Source organism: Euleptes europaea, chromosome 8, assembly GCF_029931775.1.
Source record: "Euleptes europaea isolate rEulEur1 chromosome 8, rEulEur1.hap1, whole genome shotgun sequence".
NCBI classification, from domain to species: Eukaryota; Metazoa; Chordata; class Lepidosauria; order Squamata; family Sphaerodactylidae; genus Euleptes; species Euleptes europaea.
In genome coordinates this window covers 38,536-64,304 of record NC_079319.1, presented here as the reverse complement: position 1 = coordinate 64,304, position 25,769 = coordinate 38,536, and the positions used below count along the sequence as shown (strand labels likewise).

The window sequence follows — 25,769 nt, the reverse complement described above, 5'->3', positions numbered from 1 at the left end:
TGCTGTATCACAATACTGCCCTTTAGCCAGCAATCAGCTGCCAAAACCATCCACCTCTTGACCATGTGACAATCCTCTGTTGTTGTAAACTGGAAGTGCCGCCTCATGAGGAGCCTTGTACCACTCACACTCTGAGTGGTAAAGAGCCTCTTGCGATGCGGCACTTCTGGTTGTAAACCGTAAGTAACGTGCCGCGGTGTTTACACGTGTGCATGTTTGCCCGCAGACCCTCATCTGGTTGGCGGGCAGAGGGGTGAATTGCCGGGGGTTTGCCCGCCACCACCGGGCACCTGGCAACCCTAAGTGCAACCCACTCAGCCTTCAAAGCCTTCCATGGCTGGGTCCACTCACCTTGTCTTCTCTTTTATCCCCATGGATACCTTAGCTTCTCCAGCCCCATCACTCTTGGCCTGTGGATGGTCTTCTGCAGCCTCCAACCCACTTTCCTGCAAACCCTCACGCTCCCTCTCCTACTGAAGCTAAGTTTTTCAGCCCATCCGAGGGGAATGAAGGCAGAATCCTCCTCATTTCTCCTTCCACTTCCCACACCTCCCTCTGCTGTTTCCGGTCTCAGACTGTAGATTGTCAGCATCTACTGTGTAGGGGGTGGCAGCAGGCACTTGTGATGATGTTGCTATGTGTGGTTGTGTTGCTGCTGGCTAAAGAAAGGATATCAAAACTTGCAAGGCCACCAGAAGAGGCTTAGCATCCCCCCCACTTAATTTTTTAAATTTCTTTAGTGCATTTATAGCCTCCCTTTCCAGGTTATCTGCTTGAGGCCTTTGTCATTTCACTCTGTTATGGTGGACAGCAGATAGTTATAATTGGGTTAATAATTTCCCTTTATTTATTCCTAATAAATTTCCCTATCCTTGTATGTTTAATATCAAGGCAATAAAAAGCCGAACATGTGAGATGTGAGTCTCCCTAGTGAGGGAAGGTCCTGGTGAGCCTTGTTGTGAGTGAGCTGGGCAGCCTCCCATCCCCTTTGCTGGGGAAGATTTTTTCCTCCTCTTGGGCGGCTGCCTGACCTCAGAGCCTGTGATGAGCTGTTTCTTACAGCCCTGGTCTTTTTTGCAGAGACTGTACAGCCTGCTGGCAGGCTTCTTACTGCTGCTGATCTTAAAAATCATACCCAGCGGCATGTTGTCCTTTGCCTGAGGAATGCTTGGAGGATGCTCTTAGTTCCTTTTCTGTGGGCAGTTGGGCATTTATGTCATGAGGGGAAAGAGTCCTGTTCCTAGCTGCTGGGCTGCATCTGAAGCTGCTGCCAGGAGTGACAATTACCCGAGCCCCACGCTGCCTTAGCCAATGGCGCATGCGCGCAAGGTCTTGGCTGTACTGGTGCTCCCGTAGAAGCTGTTGCTGCTGTTCTCTCAGCTGGCTCATGAAATCTTTCAAGACTTCGGCTCTTCTGATAAGGCTCAGCAATTCATGGCGCAGTCGCCAGTTCTCAGCTTTCACCTGCTTGGTGTGCTGTATTAGACTTCGCACAGCTTCCTTCTCTGCCAGCTTGGCCAGAGTTTGGACTTTCTGCTGAGACTCCATCTCATATTCAGCCTTCTGCTGTAGGAACTGGCTCTTGACCTTGTGCATTTGCTCCGAATGCTGGATTTTCATGGCTAGAAGCTCCTTCTCCAGCTCACGGATCCTGGTCAGCTGCTCGAACTGCAGTTCTTTGAAGGGCTGCAGCTCTTCCACTTCTTTGTGCATGAGGGAGTACTTGGTCTCCATCTCGATCAGTTGGCTCTTCACTTCCTTCTCCTTGTCTGTGTACTGTGAGATCAGCTGTTCCTTTTGTTTCCGAACCTGTGCGAGGTCTGAGCGATTCTGGTCATTCAGTGTAACAATGGCTGTCTGGCATCGGAGGGTGCGCCTATTCAAGTAAGAGAGGTAGGCCTTGCTGTTCTCCCGGATCTGCAGTGCTTCCTTGTCCAGGAACTCGTTTTCCTCCTGGAAGTGCTGCACGCGCTGGGTGTATGTATCAATGTGCTCCGTCAGGATGGCAAACTCCTTCTGAAGGTACTGCTCCCGCTCACTGACAAATATTGGCACGGGGACATTTCCAGCCTTGCTTTTTTTTTCTTTTGCCTTTTTCTTCTTCGGTGCCATGTTGTGCCAAGAGGTGAGTGTTTAGACGCTGACAAAATCAAACAGAATAGGCTGTTACACAATGACCATGAGTAGCACGAGGTTCTTGGGTAATCCTCAAAATTTTGATGCTAAAAATTACATCATAAAAATTACCCTGAGTGGGGAATAACCAGGCCAGCACTGCTCCTGCAGCCGTGGAAGAGGAGGAGGAGGGCAGCATCACCTGGCTCCTCCTTTTCCTCCTCGCTAAATCTTGAGGGCTACCTGTCTCTTGGTCTGTGTGCATCCGGCAACCTCCAGAGTTAGGAATTTGGAGGTATCAGGAGGGCTATTGGGGGAGTTGGGGGTGTTGTGGCCATGAAATGGAAAACTGTTTTGAAGCCATCAAGCTCCAAGCACAGATCACTCAAGCTCTTGGTTTTGGATACAAATGATTTTATCAGCCAACAGGCCATAGGGAGGCATCAATGACTGCCATTTTGCCTCTGGTGCCAGGATATCAAAGGTCTCTTACCATGCAAAACACCATGTAACAGTGGGAAAGTGTCTTTGCTGCAGTAGCTGTTAAAATGAGCTCTAACCTGTGTTCAGATTTTGTACCAGTCTTTCTGCACTGTCATTCTGACCATTGTCCAAAATGTTTCCCTTTCCCAAGTTTGATAGGGAACTAAAAGGCCTGACATTTGCAGCATATGGGTGGGAAGGAAATTGTGTCAATTCCAGAAGCTTACCAAATCATTGACCTCAGTCCAGCAACCTTAGTGGGAAACTTCTGTCAGATCATTTGGATACCTCTTTATTTGGGACTGGCTTATCCCTGCAAAAGCACTGAATGCACCTTAGTGTAAATTAATGAAATAAGCAAATCCTCCCCCCGCCCCCAGTAACGCTCTGCCTATGTCGACGGAGCTACACTCAGTTCTTGCATCTGCCCCAACCCTCACCCTTGTGGATCTCTCACCAACTGACTTCCCCACTGCTCAGTTGCCAGCCAGCCTCTTCCCAGCAGGCTGGAGAAGATGCACAGGAAAGTGAGAAGGGGGCTGTTTCCTTTCAAGCAACTGGCATCTTTGGAATGTCTCCTGTGTCCACGGTGATAATGGAATGCCGACATCACGGGTTGTGAATCATCGAGCCAAGCCCATTGCTTTGAATGCAGTTACCACTCAATCTCACACTCACACCCCTCCAGTGTCCATCCCTGACTGTGCTAGAGCAGAATTCTTCAGTCAGGCCTGCTGTCTTGCTGCAGTGGCACTATCAGGTGTATTCCTTCAGCACGGAACTATTTGGCACCTGTATAGATATAAAAGTGTAATTACCTTCATTTTCTGTAACAAAAACTGCAAGCATGAGCAACACATGAGAAAGAGTTGCAAACGGCGATACACTATCCCTATTTTTGTTGTTGTTAAGTTGCAGCCAATTTATACTGTAGTGTAGCCCTGTAGGGTTTTCAAGATAAGAGGTGTCCAGAGGACAGAGAATTTGTTGAGAGGCACCTGGCTGCATTGGATGTGTACAAATCCCCTCCCCAATTTTCCCGTTGGCTGTGAGAATGAGGGGTAGATCCTGGCCCTTCATTGTGTGTGTGTTAAGTGCTGTCAAGTCGTTTCCGACTCATGGCGACCCTATGAATGAAAGTCCTCCAAAATGTCCTATCTCTGACAGCGTTGCTCAGATCTTGCAAATTGAAGGCTGTGGCTTCCTTTATTGAGTCAATCCATCTCTTGTTGGGTCTTCCTCTTTTCCTGCTGCCCTCAACTTTTCCTATCATGACGGTCTTTTCCAGTGACTCTTGTCGTCTCATGACGTGACCAAAATACGACAGCCTCAGTTTAGTCATTTTAGCTTCTAGGGTCAGTTCAGGCTTGATTTGATCTATAACCCACTGATTTGTTTTTTTGGCAGTCCACGGAATCCGCAACACTCTCCTCCAACACCACATTTCAAAGGAATCTATTTTCTTCCTATCAGCTTTCTTCATTGTCCAGCTTTCACACCCATGCATAGTAATAGGGAATATGATGGCATGAATTAATCTAGTCTTGGTGGCCAGAGTCACATCCTTACACTTCAAAATCTTTTCTAGCTCCTTCATGGCTGCCCTTCCCAGTCTCAATCTCCTTCTAATTTCTTGGCTGCAGTCTCCCTTTTGGTTGATGGTGGAGCCAAGGAATAGAAAGTCTTGAACAATTTCAATTTCCTCATTGTCAACCTTAAAGTTCTGTAATTCTCCTGTAGTCATTACTTTTGTTTTCTTGATGTTCAGCTGCAGTCCTGCTTTGGTACTTTCTCTTTTAACTTTCAGCAGTAGTTGTTTCAAATCTTCACTATTTTCTGCCAATAATGTAGTGTCATCAGCATATCTCAAATTATTAATGTTCCTCCCTCCAATTTTCACTCCACCTTCATCTAAATCTAATCCTGTTTCCTAATTATATGTTCTGCATATAGATTGAAGAGATAGGGAGATAAAATACATCCTTGTCTGACACCTTTGCCAATTGGAAACCATTCCGTTTCTCCATATTCTGTTCTAAATTTGGCCTCTTGTCCAGGTAGCGCATCAAAAAAATCAGATGTAGTGGCACACCCATTTCCTTTAAAACCAGCCATAACTTTTCATGATCCACACAGTCAAAAGCTTTGCTGTAATCTATGAAACACAAGCTGATTTTCTTCTGAAATTCTCTCGTACGCTCCAGTAACCAGCGTATATTTGCAATATGATCTCTAGTGCCTCTTCCTTTTCTGAAACCAGCTTGAACATCAGGCATTTCTCATTCCATATATGGTAGCAGCCTTTGCTGTAAGATTTTGAGCATCACTTTACTTGCATGAGAAATTAATGCAATGGTCCGATAGTTGTTGCGGTTTACTAGTTTATAATCCAAAAAAAGGATGACGGAGGATAGCTCTGTCAGTAGGTACTAGCCATGGGGACGTGGTTGGGCCACTGTGTGAGACAGGATGCTGGACGAGATGGATGCCCCCACCCTGATCCAGCAGGGCTCTTCTGCTGTCCTTAAGAAAAAGACGGTTTTGTATGGGTTGTTTCTGTGCTCGTGGGCTGAAACCATTATCTCCCGGCTTCTGTTAGGCCACCAGAAAAAGCTGATGTTAGCTGTGAAAAAGTTGGCTGAGATCCAGAAGGCTGAATACGTCAAGTATGAGTCTGGGACCCTGAAGAAGAAGGGGGCACCTCAGTCGCTGGACACAGTGGCCATTGAGTCCCCCCAGCAGGAGACGGCTGAATGTCAGTCCCCCAAGATGACCACTTTCCAGGACAGCGAGCTGAGCAACGAGCTGCAGGCAGCCATGACGGGCCCTGGTGAGGAAGGGGCAGAAAAGCAGGTCAATCATGTGGGGCACTTCCGCGAAGGGGCGGCCTTCCAGCACTCCGCCCGCCTGGCCCACGAGAACAGTCTGAGTGGGCGGGCTAAACTCATGAGCAGCTCCCAAGAACTGCTGGGGGATGGACCCAAAGCCGCCGGCACGGCCATCTCCAAGAGCCAGGAGTACCTGGCGGAGGACGGGAAAGAGGGACCGGCGACTCTCCCCAAGGAAGTGCGTAGTCTCCGACACAGCCACAGCATCAAGCGGGCGAGCGTGCCGCCAGTGCCTGGCAAACCGCGGCAATCTTTTCCCCCATCCGGAGGGCACTACACTCCCCCGCAAACGCCCACCAAGCCCCGCCCATCCTCGCCGCAGACACTTGGCATGGCACATGCCACAGCCAAGGTAAAACCTACGCCACAGTGGCTGCCGCAGTCGGACCGCCCCATGTCTCCCCGTTCACTGCCTCAGTCCCCCACGCACCGCGGCTTCGCCTATGTCATGCCGCAGCCTGTGGAGGGAGATGCTCATATGGCAGGACCCTTGGCACAAGCTGTGCCGGTGTTGCCTGTCTCAGTGCCCGTGCTCTGCCTGCCGCCTCAGGCTGGAGACGGCGAGGAGGAAAGCGGCCGGCCAAAGAAGAGGGCTCACAGCCTGAACCGTTACGCCATGTCAGATAGTGAGCAGGAACGAGACGAACTGCTGGTGCCGGACGCCGGTCCCTATGCCACTGTACAGAGGCGAGTTGGGCGCAGCCATTCAGTGTGGGCGCAGTCGGGCAACGATAAGAATGTCAATCGCAGTCAGTCCTTTGCCGTACGGCCAAAGAAGAAGGGTCCCCCGCCTCCGCCCCCCAAACGTTCCAGCTCTGCAATCTCCAGCACTAACATGGGTGACGACTTCACCAAGGAAGGGGAAGAGGGACCGGAGCCCTCCCCGGAACAGCAGCAGAGACGGGCCAGTGATTTTGGCGGGACTATTGATACGGGCAGCGCTGGAAGCGTCAAGAGCATCGCGGCTATGTTGGAAATGTCGTCCATTGGCGGTGGTGACCGGGGACTCGCCCTGCAGAAGCCACCCGGCCTTGGGAAGGGCTCCGACGGATACTACTTGCAACCCGGTGCTGCTGTTCACCCATCCAGTCCAGAACACTCTCGTATCGCGACCGTGCTGGCCACAGTGAAGCACAAGGATGCGATTGGGCTAGACGGCGAGGTTGTGAACCGCCGGCGAACAATCAGCGGCCCCGTCACTGGATTAGTTACAGCTGCCCGCCGTGAGCGGTCAGATAGCATCAAGTCTGACACGGCTGCAGATGGCGGCCCCACCGAGCGGCTGCGAGTGGAGCACGCTGGAGCTTCCCCGCAGAGTGGTTCTGGCGAGAACATCCCCTTTGCCGAAGAGGGCAACCTGACCATCAGACAGCGACCGCGGCAGATGGGGGTGGCCAAGGCTGAAGGGGGGGATGCCCCGTTGCTCTCCCACTGTCAGCCCTTGGCCCACAGAACCAGAAATCACCACAAAGTCATATAGAGTCCAAACAGATGGCTTTTACTGGTCAAATAGGCATACAGTGCAAACGAATAAAATGACAGCTATGAGAGGCTCACTAGCTGGGAGATATTATAAGGCAGGAAAGGCGGGAGATTACACGCACAGGCTGAATACAGTTTCCCAGGAGCTGAGTTCCCAGGCCTAGGTATGCGACCTTGGGGGGCAGACAATACAGCGCAGAGACAGAGGCAATAACGAAACCGAGATAGCAGCCTGACATTCTGCTCCCCTCAAGGCCCCCTCCCAGTTCGCAAGGGGGCTGGCCTATCTGGGTAAGCAATGTGAAAGGCGTCGACGAGGTCGGGGGCGGAGACATCCCGTGCGCGTACCCATTCGTCATAGGCAGGGGGGAAATGTTTCCAACGGACCAAATATTGCAGGTTGCCATGGTGAACACGGGAGTCAAGGATCTTGGAGACTTCGAAGTGTTCCTCCCCCCCCACCATGATGGGTTGCGCAGGAGGTGGGTCCGGATGCCACTGTGGAGAAGCAACATGGGGTTTGAGGAGGCTAATGTGGAAAACAGGATGCACACGCCTCAAGGATTTGGGGAGAGCCAGTTCCACCGTGACAGGGTTTATGACCCGGGTGATGGGGAAAGGGCCAATGTATTTAGCACTGAGCTTATGGCACGGTTGGGTGGAACGGAGATTTTTGGTGGAAAGGTAAACCAAAGTACCCACTTGCAGATCACCCCCGGGGGAGCGATGTTTGTCAGCTTGCGCTTTGTATTTACGTTTGGCCCGGTCGAGGTTGCTAACGAGCCAGGGCCAAGTGGTACGGAGGGCGTGTGCCCAGGAGGCAATGTCGGGGTTCCCCTCCCCCTCTATATCATCTGCAGGAGCGATGGGACTGAAATCTTGTCCATACACAGCAAAAAATGGGCTAAAACCTGTGGATTGATGCATGGCATTATTGTAGGCATATTCTGCTAAAGGTAACAGTTCCACCCAGTTATCCTGGTGGTAGTTAACATAACAGCGTAAATAACATTCAAGTACAGCATTGACACGTTCAGTTTGACCATCAGTTTGAGGATGGTATGCACTAGACAACCCTTGTTCCACTCCCACCAACTTGAGGAAAGCTTTCCAAAACTTAGAAATGAAACCACTTCCGCGGTCACAAATTATCTTACGCGGAAACGAATGTAAACGAAAGATATGCGTCACGAAGAGGCGGGCCAGTTTCTGAGCAGAGGGGATCCCTGCGCATGGAATCAAATGTATTTGCTTAGAAAACAAATCAGTAACAACCCACAACACAGTTTTACCCCCACTGAGAGGGAGATCAGTCATGAAGTCCATAGCAATCACTTCCCAAGGTTTGCTGGGCGTTTCAAGAGGTTGTAGCAGTCCCGGGGGTTTGCCCTGCGATCGTTTCGCAGTGGCACAAACGGGACAGCTGCGGATGAAGGAGTCAATGTCGGAACGCATTCCCCCCCACCAGAACTGTCTGCGCAATAAGTGAAGGGTTTTCAGAAACCCAAAGTGCCCAGCTGTTTTGGCTCCATGGGCTAAATGTAAAACGTCCTTCCGGAGAGCCTTGGGGACATACAATTTCGAGTCCTTGTACCAGGATCCTCCTTGTTCCAAAACACCAGGAGGTAGGGTATGAGCGGAACGTTCTAAAAGGCACTGGTCCCGAAGGACAGTTAAAAAGGACTCGGAGATGGGGATTTTGGAGGGGGCTCCCCCGTCGGCCATGGAGATCTTAGAAACAGTTATGGGGCTAGTGCTTACGTGTGGCGGCGCGCAGACTGCAGGCGGCTGGGCGGTCGGAGGGGTAGGAAGGGCAGGAACTCCGGTTTGTTGCGGTGGCGGCTGGGCAGCCGATTGGGCTGGCGGAGCTTGTACGTTGGGTAAGGTGTGCTGATGCTGGGATCGAGTTTGCACAGCCAGCATAGGTAGAGCCCCACGTTGCATAGGGGTGAACAGAGAGTTGGTGGGTCTTTCGAGTTTTACCGGATATTGTGGTAAACGGGAGAGGGCATCCGCAAGAATGTTCTGCTTCCCAGGGACGTGCTTCAGGGTGAAACGGAACTGCGCAAAGAACTCCGCCCACCGTTGTTGTTTCTCCGATAGCTTATGGGACCCCGTGAGGGCAGCTAGATTTTTGTGATCGGTCCAAACCTCAAAGGGGACTTTAGACCCTTCCAAGAATTGTCGCCATAGAGTCAGTGCATGATGAACTGCTGAGGCCTCTTTCTCCCAGATGGGCCAGTTTAATTGAGCGTGCGCAAATTTTTTTGAAAAGTAAGCGCAAGGGTGAAGAAGACCATCCGGTCCTTGCTGGAGGAGAGCCCCTCCCATGGCTACATCGGAAGCATCGACTTGCACAATGAACATTTGATTTGGGTCTGGGTGCTGTAGCACCGGCTCCGAAGTGAAGAGGCGTTTGAGGGCCAGAAAGGCGGCTTGGCATTGCTCAGTCCATAGGATTTTTGCGGAGGGCAAGGCAGCCGAGCTTACTTTTCCCTTAGTTTTCAGTAGGTCCGTAATGGGTAGAGCCACCTGGGCGAAGTTAGGGATGAATCCTCGATAGAAGTTTGCAAATCCCAGAAATTGTTGTACTTGCTTCCGGTTGGTGGGGGGAGTCCAATCGAGGACGGCTTGGACTTTGGCGGGGTCCATGCGAAGACCTTGGTGGGAGATGATGTATCCCAAAAACGTGAGTTTGCTTTGGTGAAATTCGCACTTAGCTAGTTTTGCGAAAAGTTGATGGTTACGCAGGCGTTGCAGAACTTCCCTGACCAGAGCCACATGCTCGTCCATAGTTTTCGAATAAATGAGAATGTCATCTAAGTAGACCACCACCCCACGATATAGAAGGTCATGTAGGATTTCATTGATGAGTTGCATGAAGACCCCCGGGGCCCCTTTTAATCCGAATGGCATCACAAGGAATTCATACATTCCGAAACAGCTAGAGAAGGCAGTGAGGTGCTCATCCCCTTCGCGGATACGGACTCGGTAGTAAGCTTCCACCAAGTCTAATTTAGAGAACACACGGCCTTCCTGTAATTGTCCCAAAATATCGGATATTAATGGGATAGGATAGGCGTTGGTCTGGGTAACCGCATTGAGCTTTCTGAAGTCAATGCACAGGCGAAGGTCGCCCTCTTTTTTCCGGACGAAAAACGCGGGGGCCGAGTTTGGGGCATTCGAAGGGCGAATGAACCCTCTGGCGAGGTTTTTGTCCAAAAAGTCCCGGAGGACAGTGCGCTCGGAAGCGCTCATAGGGTAAATCTTACTCTTGGTTAATGTGCAGTCCTTTACCACTTCAATCGCACAGTCTGAGGCCCGGTGGGGGGGTAAGGCATCACATTCCCTAAGGTCGAAGACATCTTCAAAGTCCCGGTATACAGCGGGTAGAGCCGGTGGTGCTGGGGCAGTAGAGGTTAATGCTGGAACGGGCGGATATAGCAGAGCAAAGTTTTGCCGATGCTGGTCGCAGGTGGGACTAGCGAAGGAGATAGTGTTTGTGTCCCAATCAATACTGGGACTATGTCCTTTAATCCAGTTAATTCCCAAGACCACTTCAAATCGGATAGGGGCTATAGTGAAGTCTATTTGTTCCCAGTGGGAACCAATTCCCATTGCCACCCCTATGGTGCGGTGATCAACTGGACCCCCCTGGAAATGGCTTCCGTCCATTTGGGCAAATTGGACGGGGGCGGGTAAAGCCTCAGAGTCGGCTCTGAGTGCAGCAAAAGTGGTTTCGCTTATGAGAGTGCGACAGCAACCGGAGTCAATTAGTGCTTTGACGGGGATTTGTGGGCCACCGTTAAGTTGCTGTAAAACTGCATCCACGTAGACGGTGGAGTCCACTTCTTTGATTTTGGTAGGAGCATTCGGTTTGATAGGAAGATCCTGAGAGGTCTGTGGAGACGCTCCATTCACCACAGACCGGAGCCGTTTTTTGACAAGTCGAGGGGAGATTCCAGGTTTAAGGCCGGAGAAATCCAAGGATTTTCCTCATCCGAAGAGGGAAAGTCGTCCCCCAATGGGGCACTTGTAATCCGAGACCCGGCGGGGTCGTTGGTAGTAGGCAGGGAGGCTGGGTCCCCGGCATGGAGTGCAGAGGGTGTGGGTCTTCCCGGAGCTGCGCTGCGGGTGGCCGCGGTGCCTCTGCGTGATGGACGACCTCGGGCGCGGGTTGTCGTGCTGGGACGAAATATTTCCTGGCGGCGTGGGCAAACGGCTGCAAAGTGGCCCATTTCTCCGCAAGTAAGACAGGCACCCCTCTGAAATCGGGCTTCACGTTCCTGGGGCGGACGTGGGGGATTTCGTGGGACGAGCAGTGGTGCCTTGGGTTGAGGCTTTTGGGTGCCTTTTTCCTTGTGCTTTTGACGGACGAGAGAAATGAAGCGTCGGCGGCTTTCCACTTCCTCGGCTAATAGGATCCAGTCTTCGAGGGTATCGGGATCGCCTCGCATGTAAGACCAGTTCAGAATGTCAGGATGCAAGGCTTCCCTGAAATGATGGATCAGGGTGGTCTCGGGCCAACCTACAATTTTACTTGCCAGTCGTTGAAATTCATCGGCAAATTCTCGAACTGTAGCAGAGCCTTGTTTTAATTGTAAGAGTTCCGTTTTGGCTCTTTCCCCCAGGAAGGGGTCCTCAAACCTCCTTCTTAGGGCAGTCATGAAGTTGTTGAGGGAACGAATAGCACGAGAGCGGGTGTCAAACTGGAGGACCATCCAGTCAGCCGCTTTACCTGTCAGAAGGGAAGCTACGTAACGCACCCGGCTGTCTTCCGTGGGGAAAAGTTGTCCTTGTTCTCGCATATAACTGTCCACTTGATGCAAGAAACAAGGCAAAGTCTCGAGAGATCCGTCATACGTAGTCCTCAATTTGAGTTGCTTCCAAGGGCCGGGCGCAGGTTGACCCGGTTGCACGGGTGGTCCGGGCGGAGGAGCAACAGGAGCTCCAGGAGGCAAGGGTGGAGCAGGCACATTAGCGGGTGGTTGCACGGGTGGTCCGGGCGGAGGAGCAACGGGAGCTCCAGGAGGCAAGGGTGGGGCAGGCACATTAGCGGGTGGCTGTACGGGTACCCCCTGACCCGGTATCGGAATGGGCTGTCTCTGAGCTATCAGGGTTTGTTGTAATTGCCTGTTCTCTTGAAGCATAAGTTCCATTACTTCCTGGAGTTGATCAACACGGTCGGAGAGCTCCCGATTCTGGGCTCGTAAGAGATGAACCTCCTCACTTGGGCCACCAGTAAGATGAGGCTTACTGGTCCGGAAGCTTGTGGCCCATTGAGAGCTATCCCCATATAAATCCTCGTCTTCAGACTCTCCTGAGTCTCGACGTCGGTCAGCCAAACGGCGTGCGCGTTGGGTCGCGCGCGACGGGACAAACGCCGGGGAATAAGACAGACCCGATAGCCCTAGTACATTGTCTTTGGGGCGCGTGTCCACGTTCGCCAGATTCCTAATCCTTGCTGCAGCCGCCCTGGCTGCTTCTGCAGCCTCTCTCTCTCTTGCGACCTTAGCCGCTTCGGCGGCTTGCTGATCCGCAAGAACTTTGGCGTTCTCAAGTCTTAGGGCAGTCTCTGCCGTAATGCGCGGCAAAAGTTCTGTTTCCAGGAGTGCGAGTAGGGGGTCGGGTTCCCCGCCCAGCAGAGGTTGTACTCGAACCGCCAGTGCGGGTGCCTCGGCTCCAAAAGTCGAGGTCAAAACTTGAGCCAAGGTGGCTACCGGGGTGTCCTTTGTACATTCCACAAGGAGAAGAGCGGTGCTAATAGCGACTCGCTTGGCCTCAGCCTGACAGCTGGCTGCATCCGGGATCAGGGAAAAACCCTCCGGCGGGGCTCCCGCCATGGTAGAAAGAGTTTCTCGAGAAATAAGATTATCCAAAAGTCCAGTTAATATTTGTAAATCCTCAGTCGCCAATCGGGCATCGTCCAGTAATTGATCCAAGTCCTGAAGATCTAGACGAGCATCAGTATCCTCCGACGTTAACATCCAGAGACGTCCTTTAAGAGATTGCCACTGTTCCTGTACCAGTCCCCTCAAGCGGCAAACCTCTCGGGTCGTCCGGAAAAGTTCAGCGATTAAGTCTTGTAACAGAGTAGGATCCTCAGAGAAGGGCTCCAGGGTGTAGATCACCTGGAGAGCTGCACAGCTCCCATCCAAGTGGCAGGCGAACCCCCCTGGGCTCCAGCCTGGCTAGTAGAATGGTGAAGAGAAGGGATAGCTGTCATAATGTCAGCCCTTGGCCCACAGAACCAGAAATCACCACAAAGTCATATAGAGTCCAAACAGATGGCTTTTACTGGTCAAATAGGCATACAGTGCAAACGAATAAAATGACAGCTATGAGAGGCTCACTAGCTGGGAGATATTATAAGGCAGGAAAGGCGGGAGATTACACGCACAGGCTGAATACAGTTTCCCAGGAGCTGAGTTCCCAGGCCTAGGTATGCGACCTTGGGGGGCAGACAATACAGCGCAGAGACAGAGGCAATAACGAAACCGAGATAGCAGCCTGACACCCACCGTGACCTCACCAAGGTGGAGGCCAGTGCCACCCTGAAGAGGAGGATCCGGGCCAAGCAAAGCCAACAGGACGGCATCAAGTTCCTCCTCACAGAGTCCGACACGGTCAAGAGGCGGCCGAAGTTGAAAGACAAGGAGCAGGAACCGGCACCGTTGTCGGTGTATCAGAACGGCACGGCCACCGTCAAGCGCCGCCTGGCCTCTGACACGAGCAGCACGGGAGCCTCGCAGGAGAAATCTGACCGTGTTTCGACGCAGCTCCCCGTGGAAGGCGAGCCCAAGAAACCGGCCAAGCCACCAGTATCTCCTAAGCCTGTCCTACCCCAGAAAGCCTCTGGGCCCCCCACGCCCACCTCCAAAAAGGCCCCAATTCCTGGCCCTGGCAGTCCAGGTAAGTGTGCACTGCTGGAGAAAGCTGTCATCTTGGCAGGTAGCTCACAGGCAGGCAGAAGCCACAGATCTTTCCAGGACAGTGCTCTGCTTGGTTGCTTCTTCCTGTAGCCCCGGTGATCCCTGTGTATACCTCCGCTTCCTGCAGGGTCGGCAGGCACAGCCAGCTATCCCAGGTCCTTATGCCTAAGGTGGGGAGGGGGGGGTCCGTCCCTGTAACCACATGTCCATACATAAGCAAGGGGCTCACAAGCCTTCTGGGATGTCAGGGGTAGCATGGAGAAGAGGGGAAGGAAATTGGGAATAGGTGGCATATATGCCACGTCTCTATGCAGCTGCGGCACCCCCAGAAATGGGTAGGTGCTGATGCTGTCCTCTCTGTTGCAGAAGTGAAGCGGGTCCACGGCACCCCACCTCCAATCTCCCCCAAGCCCACGCCTCCCCCGACCGCCCCCAAGCCGAAGGTCCACGCTGCCCTCCAGTCGGCAAGTGCCAGCTCCACGCCCGCACCGTCGCCTGCCAAGCAGCTGGTGCCCACCATCAAGCCGTCAAGCACACCCCCCTCGCTCTGCTCCAGCCCAGCCAAGCCCCTCTCTCCCGGCGGGGTGGCGTCTCAGACAGTGCCGGTCAAGCCGCCGCGCTCTTCCATGGCTGGGCCTTCGGCGGAGAGCGTCAGTGCGGAGAGCGCCCACCAGAAACTGGAGGAGACGAGCGCCTCGCTTGTGGCGGCCCTGCAAGCTGTGGAGGAGAAGATCAGGAGGATGGGCAGGCATCAGTGTAAGGATTGCCAGAGGGGGTGGGGGCTGGGGGCTGGGGCTGGGTTCAGTTGGGCAGGGGAGGGCCAGGGCGGGGACCCCGGGAGCACCCTCTGTGTGTGTGTCACCAGACGGAGGCATCAGGGTGGGATCTTCAGTCTCTTGTACCCGACGGGGATTTATTGATTTATATTTGTCGACTAAAACATTAATATCCCACCTTTCCTCATGGTTCAAGATGACTGACAATAATAGTTTAAAAACATTTTCTGTTAAGGCCAAAAATGAAAATAGCAATCCCCCCGCAACTTAAAAGACGCCTGTCGATTCTAAGCTCCAAAGCCCTGCCAAACATGCAGGTCTAGCAGCGCCTCCTGAAGATCTCCAAGGAAGGGGGGAGCCCTCTCACTGCTTCAGGGGGCCCATCCCACAGAGTTGGGGGCATGATGGAAAAGGCCCCGGGCTCTGGCCCGTGGCAGGCAGGCTACCCTAAGTGGTGGGGATCAGCAGCAGATGGCTGCCTGATGACCGCAGTCGGCACACAGGCACACAGGGAAGGAGCTGGTCCTTCCCGTTATGCGAGTCCCAGGCCGTGAAGAGTTTCAAGGGTCGTAACTGTTGTACCTTGAATTGGATTCTGAAACGGAGACTGGCAGCTGTTTCCAAATGGGCCACGTCTGTTCCCGGCGGCTGGCCCAAAATGGGCCACCGCACGCTGGGCCAGTTGCAGTTTCTGGGTTGTCTTCGAGGGCTTGGGGAAGGCATATGCCAACGTGGTCTCAGAGGAATAGTGGGAAATGCCTGGGGGGGTGGGGGGAGAGGGAGGGCAGAGCCGGCATCCGTCTCATCACTCCCCCTCCGGCCTCTGTCCCCCCTCAGCTCCGCCGCGGAATCCAAGAGCACAGTCAGCATCCTGGACGACATCGGCAGCATGTTCGACGACCTCGCGGACCAGCTGGATGCCATGTTGGAATGAGAGCCGGAGAACCACCCGGGCCAACCTCAGGATCTGCCAAGGGCACCAAGGGCACAGGTCGCCTCCACGAGTATCGTCCCATGCCCCCAAACTCCCCCTTCACCCGCCGTCTTTTGAGGGTTTGCACAAAGAAGATAAGATTACCTCAGGATTGTGCTGAAACAAATGGGAGGTGCTTGGGAAAGGCTTTCCTTGGGAACAGTTTTGCCAAAGCAAAACACAACCAACGAAAGGGAATTCCCTCCGCTGTGTTGCCCCTGTTTTTCTAGCTTAACCACCTGCTGACCCTGGGGAATAAAGGACAGCTGGAATTCTCTCCCAAACGAGGCGGAAGGCCGCCGTGCCTCGTTCTGGCCAGGAGGTTCCTGGTCTGCGGGCTGAACGTCATCTGGCGACTTTCTCCGGGCCCGACGGCAGCCGCGGGATCTGCTCCGGCTCAGCCTTCCATGCGTCTCTTTCTTGATGAACTGGGAAGGCGTCCCTGACCTCTCTCCAAGATTGAAGTCCTTCCCCCTCACCTTCTATGACAGTCCCTACAAGCGATCAGAATGTGGCACAAATAAGTCTTCAGTTTTGCTGCTGGCTGTTCTCGTTTTCCACTTGGGTTGGCTGTTCTGTCCCGGTGACCCTCTTGCCTTTTGTGTCGGTCTCGTCCCCAGACTGAGCGCTGCCCCTCTTGCTGTGCCCTGCTGTCTCAATTCCTGCCCCTGTCTGCCATTTTTGGGTGGGGTGGGGTGGGGGAGCGCTGGAAGAGGCGGGGGTGGGGAGATGCCCAAGGGAAGCCGTCAGCCCAGGGCGAGGGGGTGGGGCTTTTGGTGGGCTGCTTTTGGTGGGTTTCTTTGTCCCGACGGTGTTAGTCTTCTCCTGGTGACGATGAAGCTTGTAACTGTGGGGAGTTTTGTTCTGTTAACGAGTCCCATTTGACAAATAAGATCCTTTTATGTTTGCTTGTTTGCCTCGTTCCTGGCAGGTGCCGTGAAAAAGCTTTGGTATGTTTGCATGATTGATACGGTGTTGAAACTTGAAAAGAGAAAAAAAAAAGGAAAAAAAATTCTGGCAGAAACCCACCTGTAAATACCCCCCTGGCCGCTGTTGCAGCTGCCACAGAAGAATATTTATTCCTGGGGTCTTTTTGGGGGGAGGGTGGGGAGAAAGGTCAAAATATATCTCTGGGTAAACAATGGTTGTGGTTCTGAGCATGAGGGACTGTGCAGGAGTATATCGTATACCTTGCAGCTCTGCAGGAGTATATCGTATACCTTGCAGCTGTGGAGAAGTTTACATCGGGACCACAAAACGCAGCATACAAACAAGGATAAAAGAACATGAAAGATACTGCAGACTTGGCCAACCTGAGAAATCAGCAGTGGCTGAACATGGACTGACACAAACAGGACACAGGGTCTTATTCCAAGACACTGAAAGACTGGACAATTCTACCAACTATTTTGTCAGATTGCACAGAGAAGCCATTGAAATTCATAAACATCAGCACAACTTTAACAGAAAAGAGGAGAGTTTAAGAATGAATAAGGCTTGGCTTCCTGCCCTGAAAAACCTCCAGACAAAGACAACATTCAACAATAGCCATACAGATTAGCTTTGGATTACACACATTAACAGATCACTTTAGGATACAATGGTTCCATATTAACATACCATACCCTCATTAGCACATTATCTTGATACTTACAGGACAATACTTTTGCAGGACAATACTCAGCTCAAACCCAACCCCTTTCTGACTATATATTACTCTTCCTACACCCTTGACACTGAGAGACACTGTCCTTCAGTGTTACTACTCTGAAGATGCCTGCCACAGTTGCTGGCGAAATGTCAGGAAAGAAAATTCCAAGACCACGGTTACACAGCCCGGATAACCTACAAGAACCAATGAACTCTGACCGTGAAAGCCTTCGACAATATTATGAGGGACTGTGATTGCACTTTCTCTTTGTTTCCAAAGAGCTTGTCACCTGATTAGACAATGAAGCCTTCCGTACCAGACTTCTTTCTGGGAGGGTGCGCGCAGATGTGGGGAGGAGAGCTAAGTAGACAGTGGGCTGGCATGGGATATTCATCCTGTCCAGAACTGTGGAATCTTTGGTCACAAAGCGGCACCGCCGTGGAGGGGCCGGAGGTGTTTGGCAGTAGAGACTCTTCCTCTAGGGATTTGGCGCTTGGAGACCTCTTTCTCGGTGTCCGCATACTCCAAATACATTCCATCATCTGCCAAGACGAGCACACCGGAACCTCTTCACCTATGACATAACTCAGACTCCAGAGTCCTCCTTGGCTGGTATTGCTCTCGTCAAGCATGGGTACTCGGCCTACAACGTTGACGTGGGGTGGTGTGAGGTAAGAAAGACCCAACCTCGTTGAAGCCCTGCAGTGCTGGGTTCTGTGTGCCTGAGGAGCGATTGCTTCAGAACGTGCACCCTTGTGTCTCAAAGGGAACCAGCCGTGGTCGGTTGCTGGAGAGGGGGAATGGTAGTGGGGCCGAGCTGGCCAGCCAGGACTGGACGTTTTCTTGGTAAGATGGTGCTTGTAAGGTTGAGATTCTCCATTGCTATGGAGTTCAAGGAGAGAGGCTGCTATGGAAAGACGTTGGCCCAGGAAACAACATTTCTGCAGAAGTCATGTGTGTGTCATGATGGTCCCCACTGTCATGCTGATGGACACAGCAAATCACCTTGTCTCTCAGTTGCAGTGACAAGTAAGCGATTGAGCATCTGAATGGCCACAGGATGATGGGAGACACAGCCTCTTTGGGTGGATCCACGGGGATTCCCTCTTAACCCTTGAGGCCTCATGGCCACTTCTCAATGGGCACATCTTATCTTAGACAAGCACAATCCAGGAATCCCAATAACGCATTACCCATTCCTACGGCGATGCGGCAACTCCGAGTTGTTAAAGCATTGATCGGCCACTCTCTTCCTGCTGGAATTTCTTGGCAATGAGAGGCCCCTCCTTTTCCCTGTCAGTGTTAAACAAAATTATTCCCATCTTGGTGAGAATCAGCATCTTTTTGCCACAGGAGAGCTCATAGCCTTCCTGGAGCCAGCATTCAGATCAAGGAGTCATTCACAGCACAGAACTTGATTCGCCTCCTTATGCATCGATCCTTGAAGTGCATTCTTAATTTTTGTAATCACTTCTATTCTGCCCCCTGAGGCCTGCAGCCACCTTGGCGGTGGACCCGCGGCAGGGTCCCCCGAGGTGTCTAGTTTGTGGGCCCTCGGACAAAGATTTTAACAGATTTGCAGAGGCTTGTGCTATTTTCACAATCAGGAATTGCTTCCAGAGAGGCTAAGTTAGGGGTAAGCATTAGCATCCTTCCTCTGATAGATCTCACGTGTTTTGTTACGGTGGTTTTATACCTCCCTGAGGTCAGAGGTCACATCACATCACTGTGTCCTAACAGGCCCGCCATTACCACTTAGATGTTTTGCAGATCATCTTCCCGTTTCCTAGCTATTATTTGCCATCCGAAGGGACAGATGGGCCTCAGAATGCCGTCTTCTCGGCTAACGGTGCCCAACGGAAGAGTTCTGACCTCCTACATGCGCCTATCTGAGGTGGCATTTCCCCCACAAGCATCACTTTTCCGAGAGCCACCTTAACCCTTGGGGTCCCTTGTTGGCTTTAGCCCGTCAGATATTTCAGTAATAACGGAAGCCACCGCTCATGGTTCTTTGCTCTCTTCCTCGTGTCCCATCTTCCTCTAGATCCAGAACAGTACAAGCACCCGAGATCGTTTGGAGGTCAAGAAACGAGAAGAGCTCCCACATTTCAGGCTGAACTTCCAGAGGTCAGGCCTCATATGCCTCAAAGTTCCACCCGTATGAGCGTCTCGCACCCTTGACCAGTGGCAGAGGCGGCCTTCACAAACCAGCGTTTACTCGGGCATTTGCTGCTTTTAGGCCAAGAGGCCGGATTCTATCCTGAGCTTCCATAGGTGCGTCTCCCTTTAGAGCCGTTGTCTCACTTTGCAGATGTGGGACTCTGTTGTCACCCCCCCCTTCCAACCTGCCACTTGGGGCCTCTTTTAAGCCTCTGGGGTCTTTCTCCCTCTTCCTTTCACCATCCATCTTCTCCCACGAGAAAAACATAGTCTAGAAGCCAGAAAGTTAGAAGTGCTGATAACAGACCCTGCCTTAGTTTGGACAGCTCAAAAGTACCAGCTGAAGATCAAAAGCTCAGGAAACCCCCCTTTGCTCCAAGTTCCCTTCTTCCCCTGGGCTACTGTCTACGTCTGGCTCCTTCAGGCACTCGGTGGTAGACACCCAGGGTTATTAATCATGCTAAGTGGGCAAAGGCCCTTCCTCTAGGTTGCAGATATGGAAAACAAAATCCACACTTTCTCTTTGGAGGGTGTAAAGGGTTGAGGAAAATAAGCTATAACGTATTAAATTATTTGAGATGATTATAACGAGTCATCCCCCCGATAGAATAAAGGAAAGTAATATATATATATATATATATATATATATATATATATATATATATATATATATATATATATATATATATATATATATATATATATATATATTTAAGAAGAGTTAATATTATCAGTTGTATATTAAACAGTTTTAAAGAGATTTAATTGAAAGAACTAGAGTGCAGCTGGGATCTTCAGACTTGTCCTAACCTCTGACTTGTGGCGAGATCATCTTAATGAGTAGCACAAGGTGTAAAAGATACCATCACTTTTGTTTTCAGGGCGTGTGAAATTAAGTTTCTGTTACACGGGCTTTGATTTTCTTTGCCATGTTCTTTTTACACCATTTTAGCCAAAAGTAAAGGATGTGCCTTCTTTTATGGATTATTTGGTACTATACAATCTCATCTCCTACCAGTGTATTTTCTGTTTGTTTTTTTAATTTGTTTGTGCGTGCGTGCGTGGATGTAATTTTGACACACGTGCAGCTGTATACTGATGTACACACAAGGATCTGTCAGGGCAACAAATGGCTTTTATGTTTGGGAATGCAATTCTGGTTTATTCCTTTGCTCTGTTTATTTTATTTTTTTTAATGAGAACTGGGTGGCCACGGGTGGGGTGGGGTTGAGGGTGTCGTCTGGTCACCCCTCTTTTCTCCAAGTACTGATCTCCAAAACACGTCTGGCACAACTATGAAATTTCTTTATTAAATTAAAAAATACTTTAAAAGAACAAAAAATGAAACGACCACGTGAATATATCTGTTGTAAAGAGAGATTAAAAACAACAACACAAGCTGTATCTTAAAAGTATTCGAAGATTCTTATGCTGGATATATATGTGTAATATATATATGAAACATATATTTTTATTAAGTTATGGAACTTGTATCGTCTGTCCATTCTGTCAGAGCTATGCATCCTGATCCCAGCCTCCTCTTCCCTCCAACATCCCCACCTGCCTGTATTGTTGTTATTATGAAAAAAACAATATTTGATGGCTTTTCGTGGTGCTGTAAAGAACTTTGCTTCTATTTAAAAGAAAAAAGCTGAGTGTGTGGCCTCCATTATTTAAATAAAGTGGGACCTCGGGGGTGGGGTGGGGGGCTAGCACAGTCTTCCCAAGGAGCGTTATCGGGGGCTGCCAGGACCCCTGGAGGGGTATCCCCTACTTCTTATGTTCACCATTCATTTCAGGGAAGTGGGTGAGCCTATTGGGAAGGTGGGGCCAGGCCCTGGATGCCTTCCTGCAGATCTACAAGCCTTTGAGCGGGATCTTCCCCAGCGCAGTACCTGCGGAGTGGCCTCTTCTGTGCAGTGGTTAAGACTGGTGGTTTGGAGCAGTGGACTCTGATCTGGGCGCTCAGACTGGCAGAAGCCAAGGCGAAAAGGAGCTCTTTCCCCAGGACACAGCTGCCCTAGCAGAGCAGCTCAGAGCCCAGAGCGGAGACCTGCAAGAGCGCCTGTTTGGAGTGGCTTGGAGTGGCGGACTCTGGAGAACCGGGTCTGATCCCCCACTCCTCCTCCACATGAGCGACGGAGGCTAATCTGGGGAACCAGGTTGGTTTCCCCGCTCCTCCACACGAAGCCAGCTGGGTGACGTTGGGCTAGTCACAGCTCTCTTAGCGCTCTCTCAGCCCCACCTACCTAGAATCACAGAGTTGGAAGGTGGACCGCCAGGGTCATCTAGTCCAACCCCCCTGCACAATGCAGGGAAATCACAACCACCCCCCACACCCCCAGTGACCGTGCCCAGGGGTGCCTGCTGTGGGGAGGGGGAAAGGGGACTGGGAGCCGCTTGGAGTCCTCCTGAAATGGTGGAGAAGGTCGGCCTGTCAACACCAGCTGCTTCCTCCCCCGTGCTGGGAATGAGGGAGGGGCTGCAAATTAAATGGCTTAAGTAAGGTGGGGGCGGGGCGGGGACAGTTCCTCCATTGCGCCACAAGGCGGCGGCGGCGGCATCCCCTGCCCCGGGTCTCTGATCAGCCCAGGGCTGTGCCTCTGCGCATACAACGAGTTTCCATGGCAATGGGTTGTGCGGTCTCCCCCCCCCAACACACACACACTGCGTCGGAGGCCCGGGACGTCCCCCGGGAGCCCCGGGCCCCTTGGCGGAGCCTCCGCGGCCGGGCCGGGCGTGGCCCGCGGGGTCCCTGGGCTGCAGTGCATGGGTTTGGCCGCGGGGCGGCAGCAGCGCCCCTCTTTCTGCACGGCTGCGGCGCTTGCGCAGCGGGTTCACGGGCGCGCCCGACGGCCGCGTCGCCAGCCTGTTTCCATGGCAACCGTGCCCAAAACCGTCACAGCCAAACCAGCCCCCCCCCCCCCGGTCTCGTGGAGCGGAAGCGCCAGATGGAATCCCCGCCCCCTGCTCTGTAGTGCGCAACCGCATTAGGTGCCCGGAACTTGCCCACAAAGACCGGAAGTGTTACTAGAACCGCTGCCCCCGTTTTGTAGTCCCCGCCGATTTCGGGTCCCGGAAGCGTTACAGACACTCAAATTCCCCCGTCACAAATAACGGAAGCGTTACTAGGTCGTTTCCCCCCCCCCCCCCAAGCGTTTCGGAGGCCTTTCTTCTTCCCGAAAAGCTGTAATGATACGTGCGCAATACCAGCTGAGCCCTCTGTTTTAATTATTTTATAACACTTTATGTTATTTGACTTTAATCAGACTTTATTTTTATTTTTTTATTTATTATTACAAAACGGGGGCAGCAATTGTCCTTACACTTCGGTTCTGTTCCCCCTGAAACCTCAGCGCAAGTCTTACGCTGCGGCAGCAAAGAAAAAGCGGGATGTACTAACACGAATGACAAAGTCAGCCCATTGGCAGCAATGGGAGAGGCTGCACAGCCCATTGAAGATAATGGGGAAAAAGAGTGTCGGTTGACTTGCATTGACTCCATTGAAAGACATTATAGCCCAAAAACGGTTGCAAAGAAAACACGGGATGGATTTCCCAGTAAGGTTTCTAAACCGTTCTGAGGTGGGGATGACAGACCTCCAAGGGGATTGAAAGCCCCTGGGACCCACAGAGGTGTTCTACAGTGCGGATGACAGACCCCCAAGGGGATTGAAAGCCCCTGGGACCCCCAGAGGTGTTCTAGGGTGGGGATGACAGCCCCTGGGACCCCTAGCAGTGAACTTAGGTGGTGATGACAGATCCCCAAGGGGAGTGAAAGCCTCTGGGACCCCTGGAAGTGTTCTTGGGTGGGGATGACAGCCCCTGGGATCCCCATAACTGTTCTTAGGTGGTGATGACAGATCCCCAAAGGGAGTGACAGCCTCTGGGACCCCCAGAAGTCTTGAGTGGGGATGACAGCCCCTGGGACCCCCAGAAGTGTTCTTAGGTGGTGATGACAGATCCCCAAGGGGAGTGAAAGGCTCTGGGACCCCTGGAAGTGTTCTTTGGTGGGGATGACAGCCCCTGGGACCCCCATAACTGTTCTTAGGTGGTGATGACAGATCCTCAAGGAGAGTGAAAGCCTCTGGGAACCCCAGAGGTATTCTTGGGTGGGGATAACAGCCCCTGGGACCCCTAGAAGTCTTCTTAGGTGGTGATGACAGATCCTCAAGGAGAGCGAAAGCCTCTGGGAACCCCAGAGGTATTCTTGGGTGTGGATGACAGCCCCTGGGACCCCTAGAAGGTGGTGGTGACAGATCCCCAAGGGGAGTGAAAGCCTCTGGGACCCCTGGAAGTGTTTTAAGGTGGGGATGACAGCCCTTGGGACCCCTAGAAGTGTTCTTAGGTGGTGATGACAGATCCTCAAGGAGAGTGAAAACGTCTGGGACCCCCGGAGGTGTTCTTGGGTGCGGATGACAGCCCCTGGGACCCCTAGCAGTGAACTTAGGTGGTGATGACAGATCCCCAAGGGGAGTGAAAGCCCCTGGGACCCCCAGAGGTGTTCTAGGGTGGGGATGACAGCCCCTGGGACCCCTAGCAGTGAACTTAGGTGGTGATGACAGATCCCCAAGGGGAGTGAAAGCCTCTGAGACCCCTGGAAGTGTTCTTGGGTGGGGATGACAGCCCCTGGGACCCCCATAACTGTTCTTAGGTGGTGATGACAGATCCCCAAAAGGAGTGACAGCCTCTGGGACCCCCAGAAGTCTTCTTGAGTGGGGATGACAGCCCCTGGGACCCCCAAAAGTGTTCTTAGGTGGTGATGACAGATCCCCAAGGGGAGTGAAAGCCTCTGGGACCCCAGGAGGTCTTCTTGGGTGGGGATGACAGCCCCTGGGACCCCTAGAAGTGTTCTTAGGTGGTGATGACAGATCCTCAAGGAGACTGAAAGCCTCTGGGAACCCCAGAGGTATTCTTGGGTGGGGATAACAGCCCCTGGGACCCCTAGAAGTCTTCTTAGGTGGTGATGACAGATCCTCAAGGAGAGCGAAAGCCTCTGGGAACCCCAGAGGTATTCTTGGGTGTGGATGACAGCCCCTGGGACCCCTAGAAGGTGGTGGTGACAGATCCCCAAGGGGAGTGAAAGCCTCTGGGACCCCTGGAAGTGTTTTAGGGTGGGGATGACAGCCCTTGGGACCCCTAGAAGTGTTCTTAGGTGGTGATGACAGATCCTCAAGGAGAGTGAAAGCCTCTGGGACCCCCGGAGGTGTTCTTGGGTGCGGATGACAGCCCCTGGGACCACTAGAAGACTTCTTAGGTGGTGATGACAGATCCTCAAGGAGAGTGAAAGACTCTGGGACCCCCGGAAGACTTCTTGGGTGGGGATGAAAGGCCCTGGGACCCCTAGAAGTGTTCTTAGGTGGTGATGACAGATCCCCAAGGGCAGTGAAAGCCTCTGGGACCCCCAGAAGTCTTCTTGGGTGGGGATGACAGCCCCTGGGACCTCTAGAAGTCTTCTTAGGTGGTGATGACAGATCCCCAAGGGGAGTGAAAGCCTCTGGGACCCCTGGAAGTGTTTTAGGGTGGGGATGACAGCCCTTGGGACCCCTAGAAGTGTTCTTAGGTGGTGATGACAGATCCTCTAAAGGAGTGAAAGCCTCTGGGAACCCCGGGAAGTGTTCTTGGGTGGGGATGACAGCCCCTGGGACACCTAGAAGTCTTCTTAGGTGGTGATGACAGATCCCCAAGGGGAGTGAAAGCCTCTGGGACCCCTGGAAGTGTTTTAGGGTGGGGATGACAGCCCCTGGGACCACTAGAAGTGTTCTTAGGTGGTGATGACAGATCTCCAAGGGGAGTGAAAGCCTCTGGGACCCCCAGAAGTCATCTTGGGTGGGGATGACAGCCCCTGGGACCACTAGAAGTGTTCTTAGGTGGTGATGACAGATCTCCAAGGGGAGTGAAAGCCTCTGGGACCCCTGGAAGTGTTTTACGGTGGGGATGACAGCACCTGGAACCCCTAGAAGTCTCCTTAGGTGGTGATGACAGATCCTCTAATGGAGTGAAAGCCTCTGGGACCCCTGGAAGTGTTTTAGGGTGGGGATGACAGCCCCTGGGACCCGTAGAAGTGTTCATAGGTGGTGATGACAGATCCTCAAGGAGAGTGAAAGCCTCTGGGAACCCCAGAGGTATTCTTGGGTAGGGATGACAGCCCCTGGGACCCCTAGAAATCTTCTTAGGTGGTGATGACAGATCCCCAAGGGGAGTGAAAGCCTCTGGGACCCCTGGAAGTGTTTTAGGGTGGGGATGACAGCCCTTGGGACCCCTAGAAGTGTTCTTAGGTGGTGATGACAGATCCTCTAAAGGAGTGAAA

The 25,769-nt window shown here is 52.4% G+C and overlaps 2 protein-coding genes across 2 annotated transcripts; one reads left to right on the top strand and one right to left on the bottom strand.

The window, feature by feature from the left end:
* Positions 1–1,122: 1,122 nt before the first annotated feature.
* Positions 1,123–2,112, bottom strand: CCDC166 (coiled-coil domain containing 166). The gene has a single exon (XM_056854565.1). The coding sequence runs from the start codon at positions 2,110–2,112 to the stop codon at positions 1,123–1,125; it is 990 nt and encodes a 329-aa protein (XP_056710543.1).
* Positions 2,113–5,067: 2,955 nt separating this feature from the next.
* LOC130481783 (caskin-1-like) lies at positions 5,068–15,610 on the top strand. Its single transcript, XM_056854564.1, is given in 5 exon segments — positions 5,068–6,913; positions 13,485–13,880; positions 14,267–14,629; positions 14,632–14,656; positions 15,514–15,610. Coding segments are annotated over 5 exon segments (2,727 nt in total).
* The last annotated feature ends 10,159 nt before the right edge of the window (positions 15,611–25,769 follow it).

Excerpts from the sequence above, each read along its gene's own strand:
- CCDC166 (XM_056854565.1), bottom strand. The coding sequence starts at position 2,112 with ATGGCACCGAAGAAGAAAAAGGCAAAAGAAAAAAAAAGCAAGGCTGGA.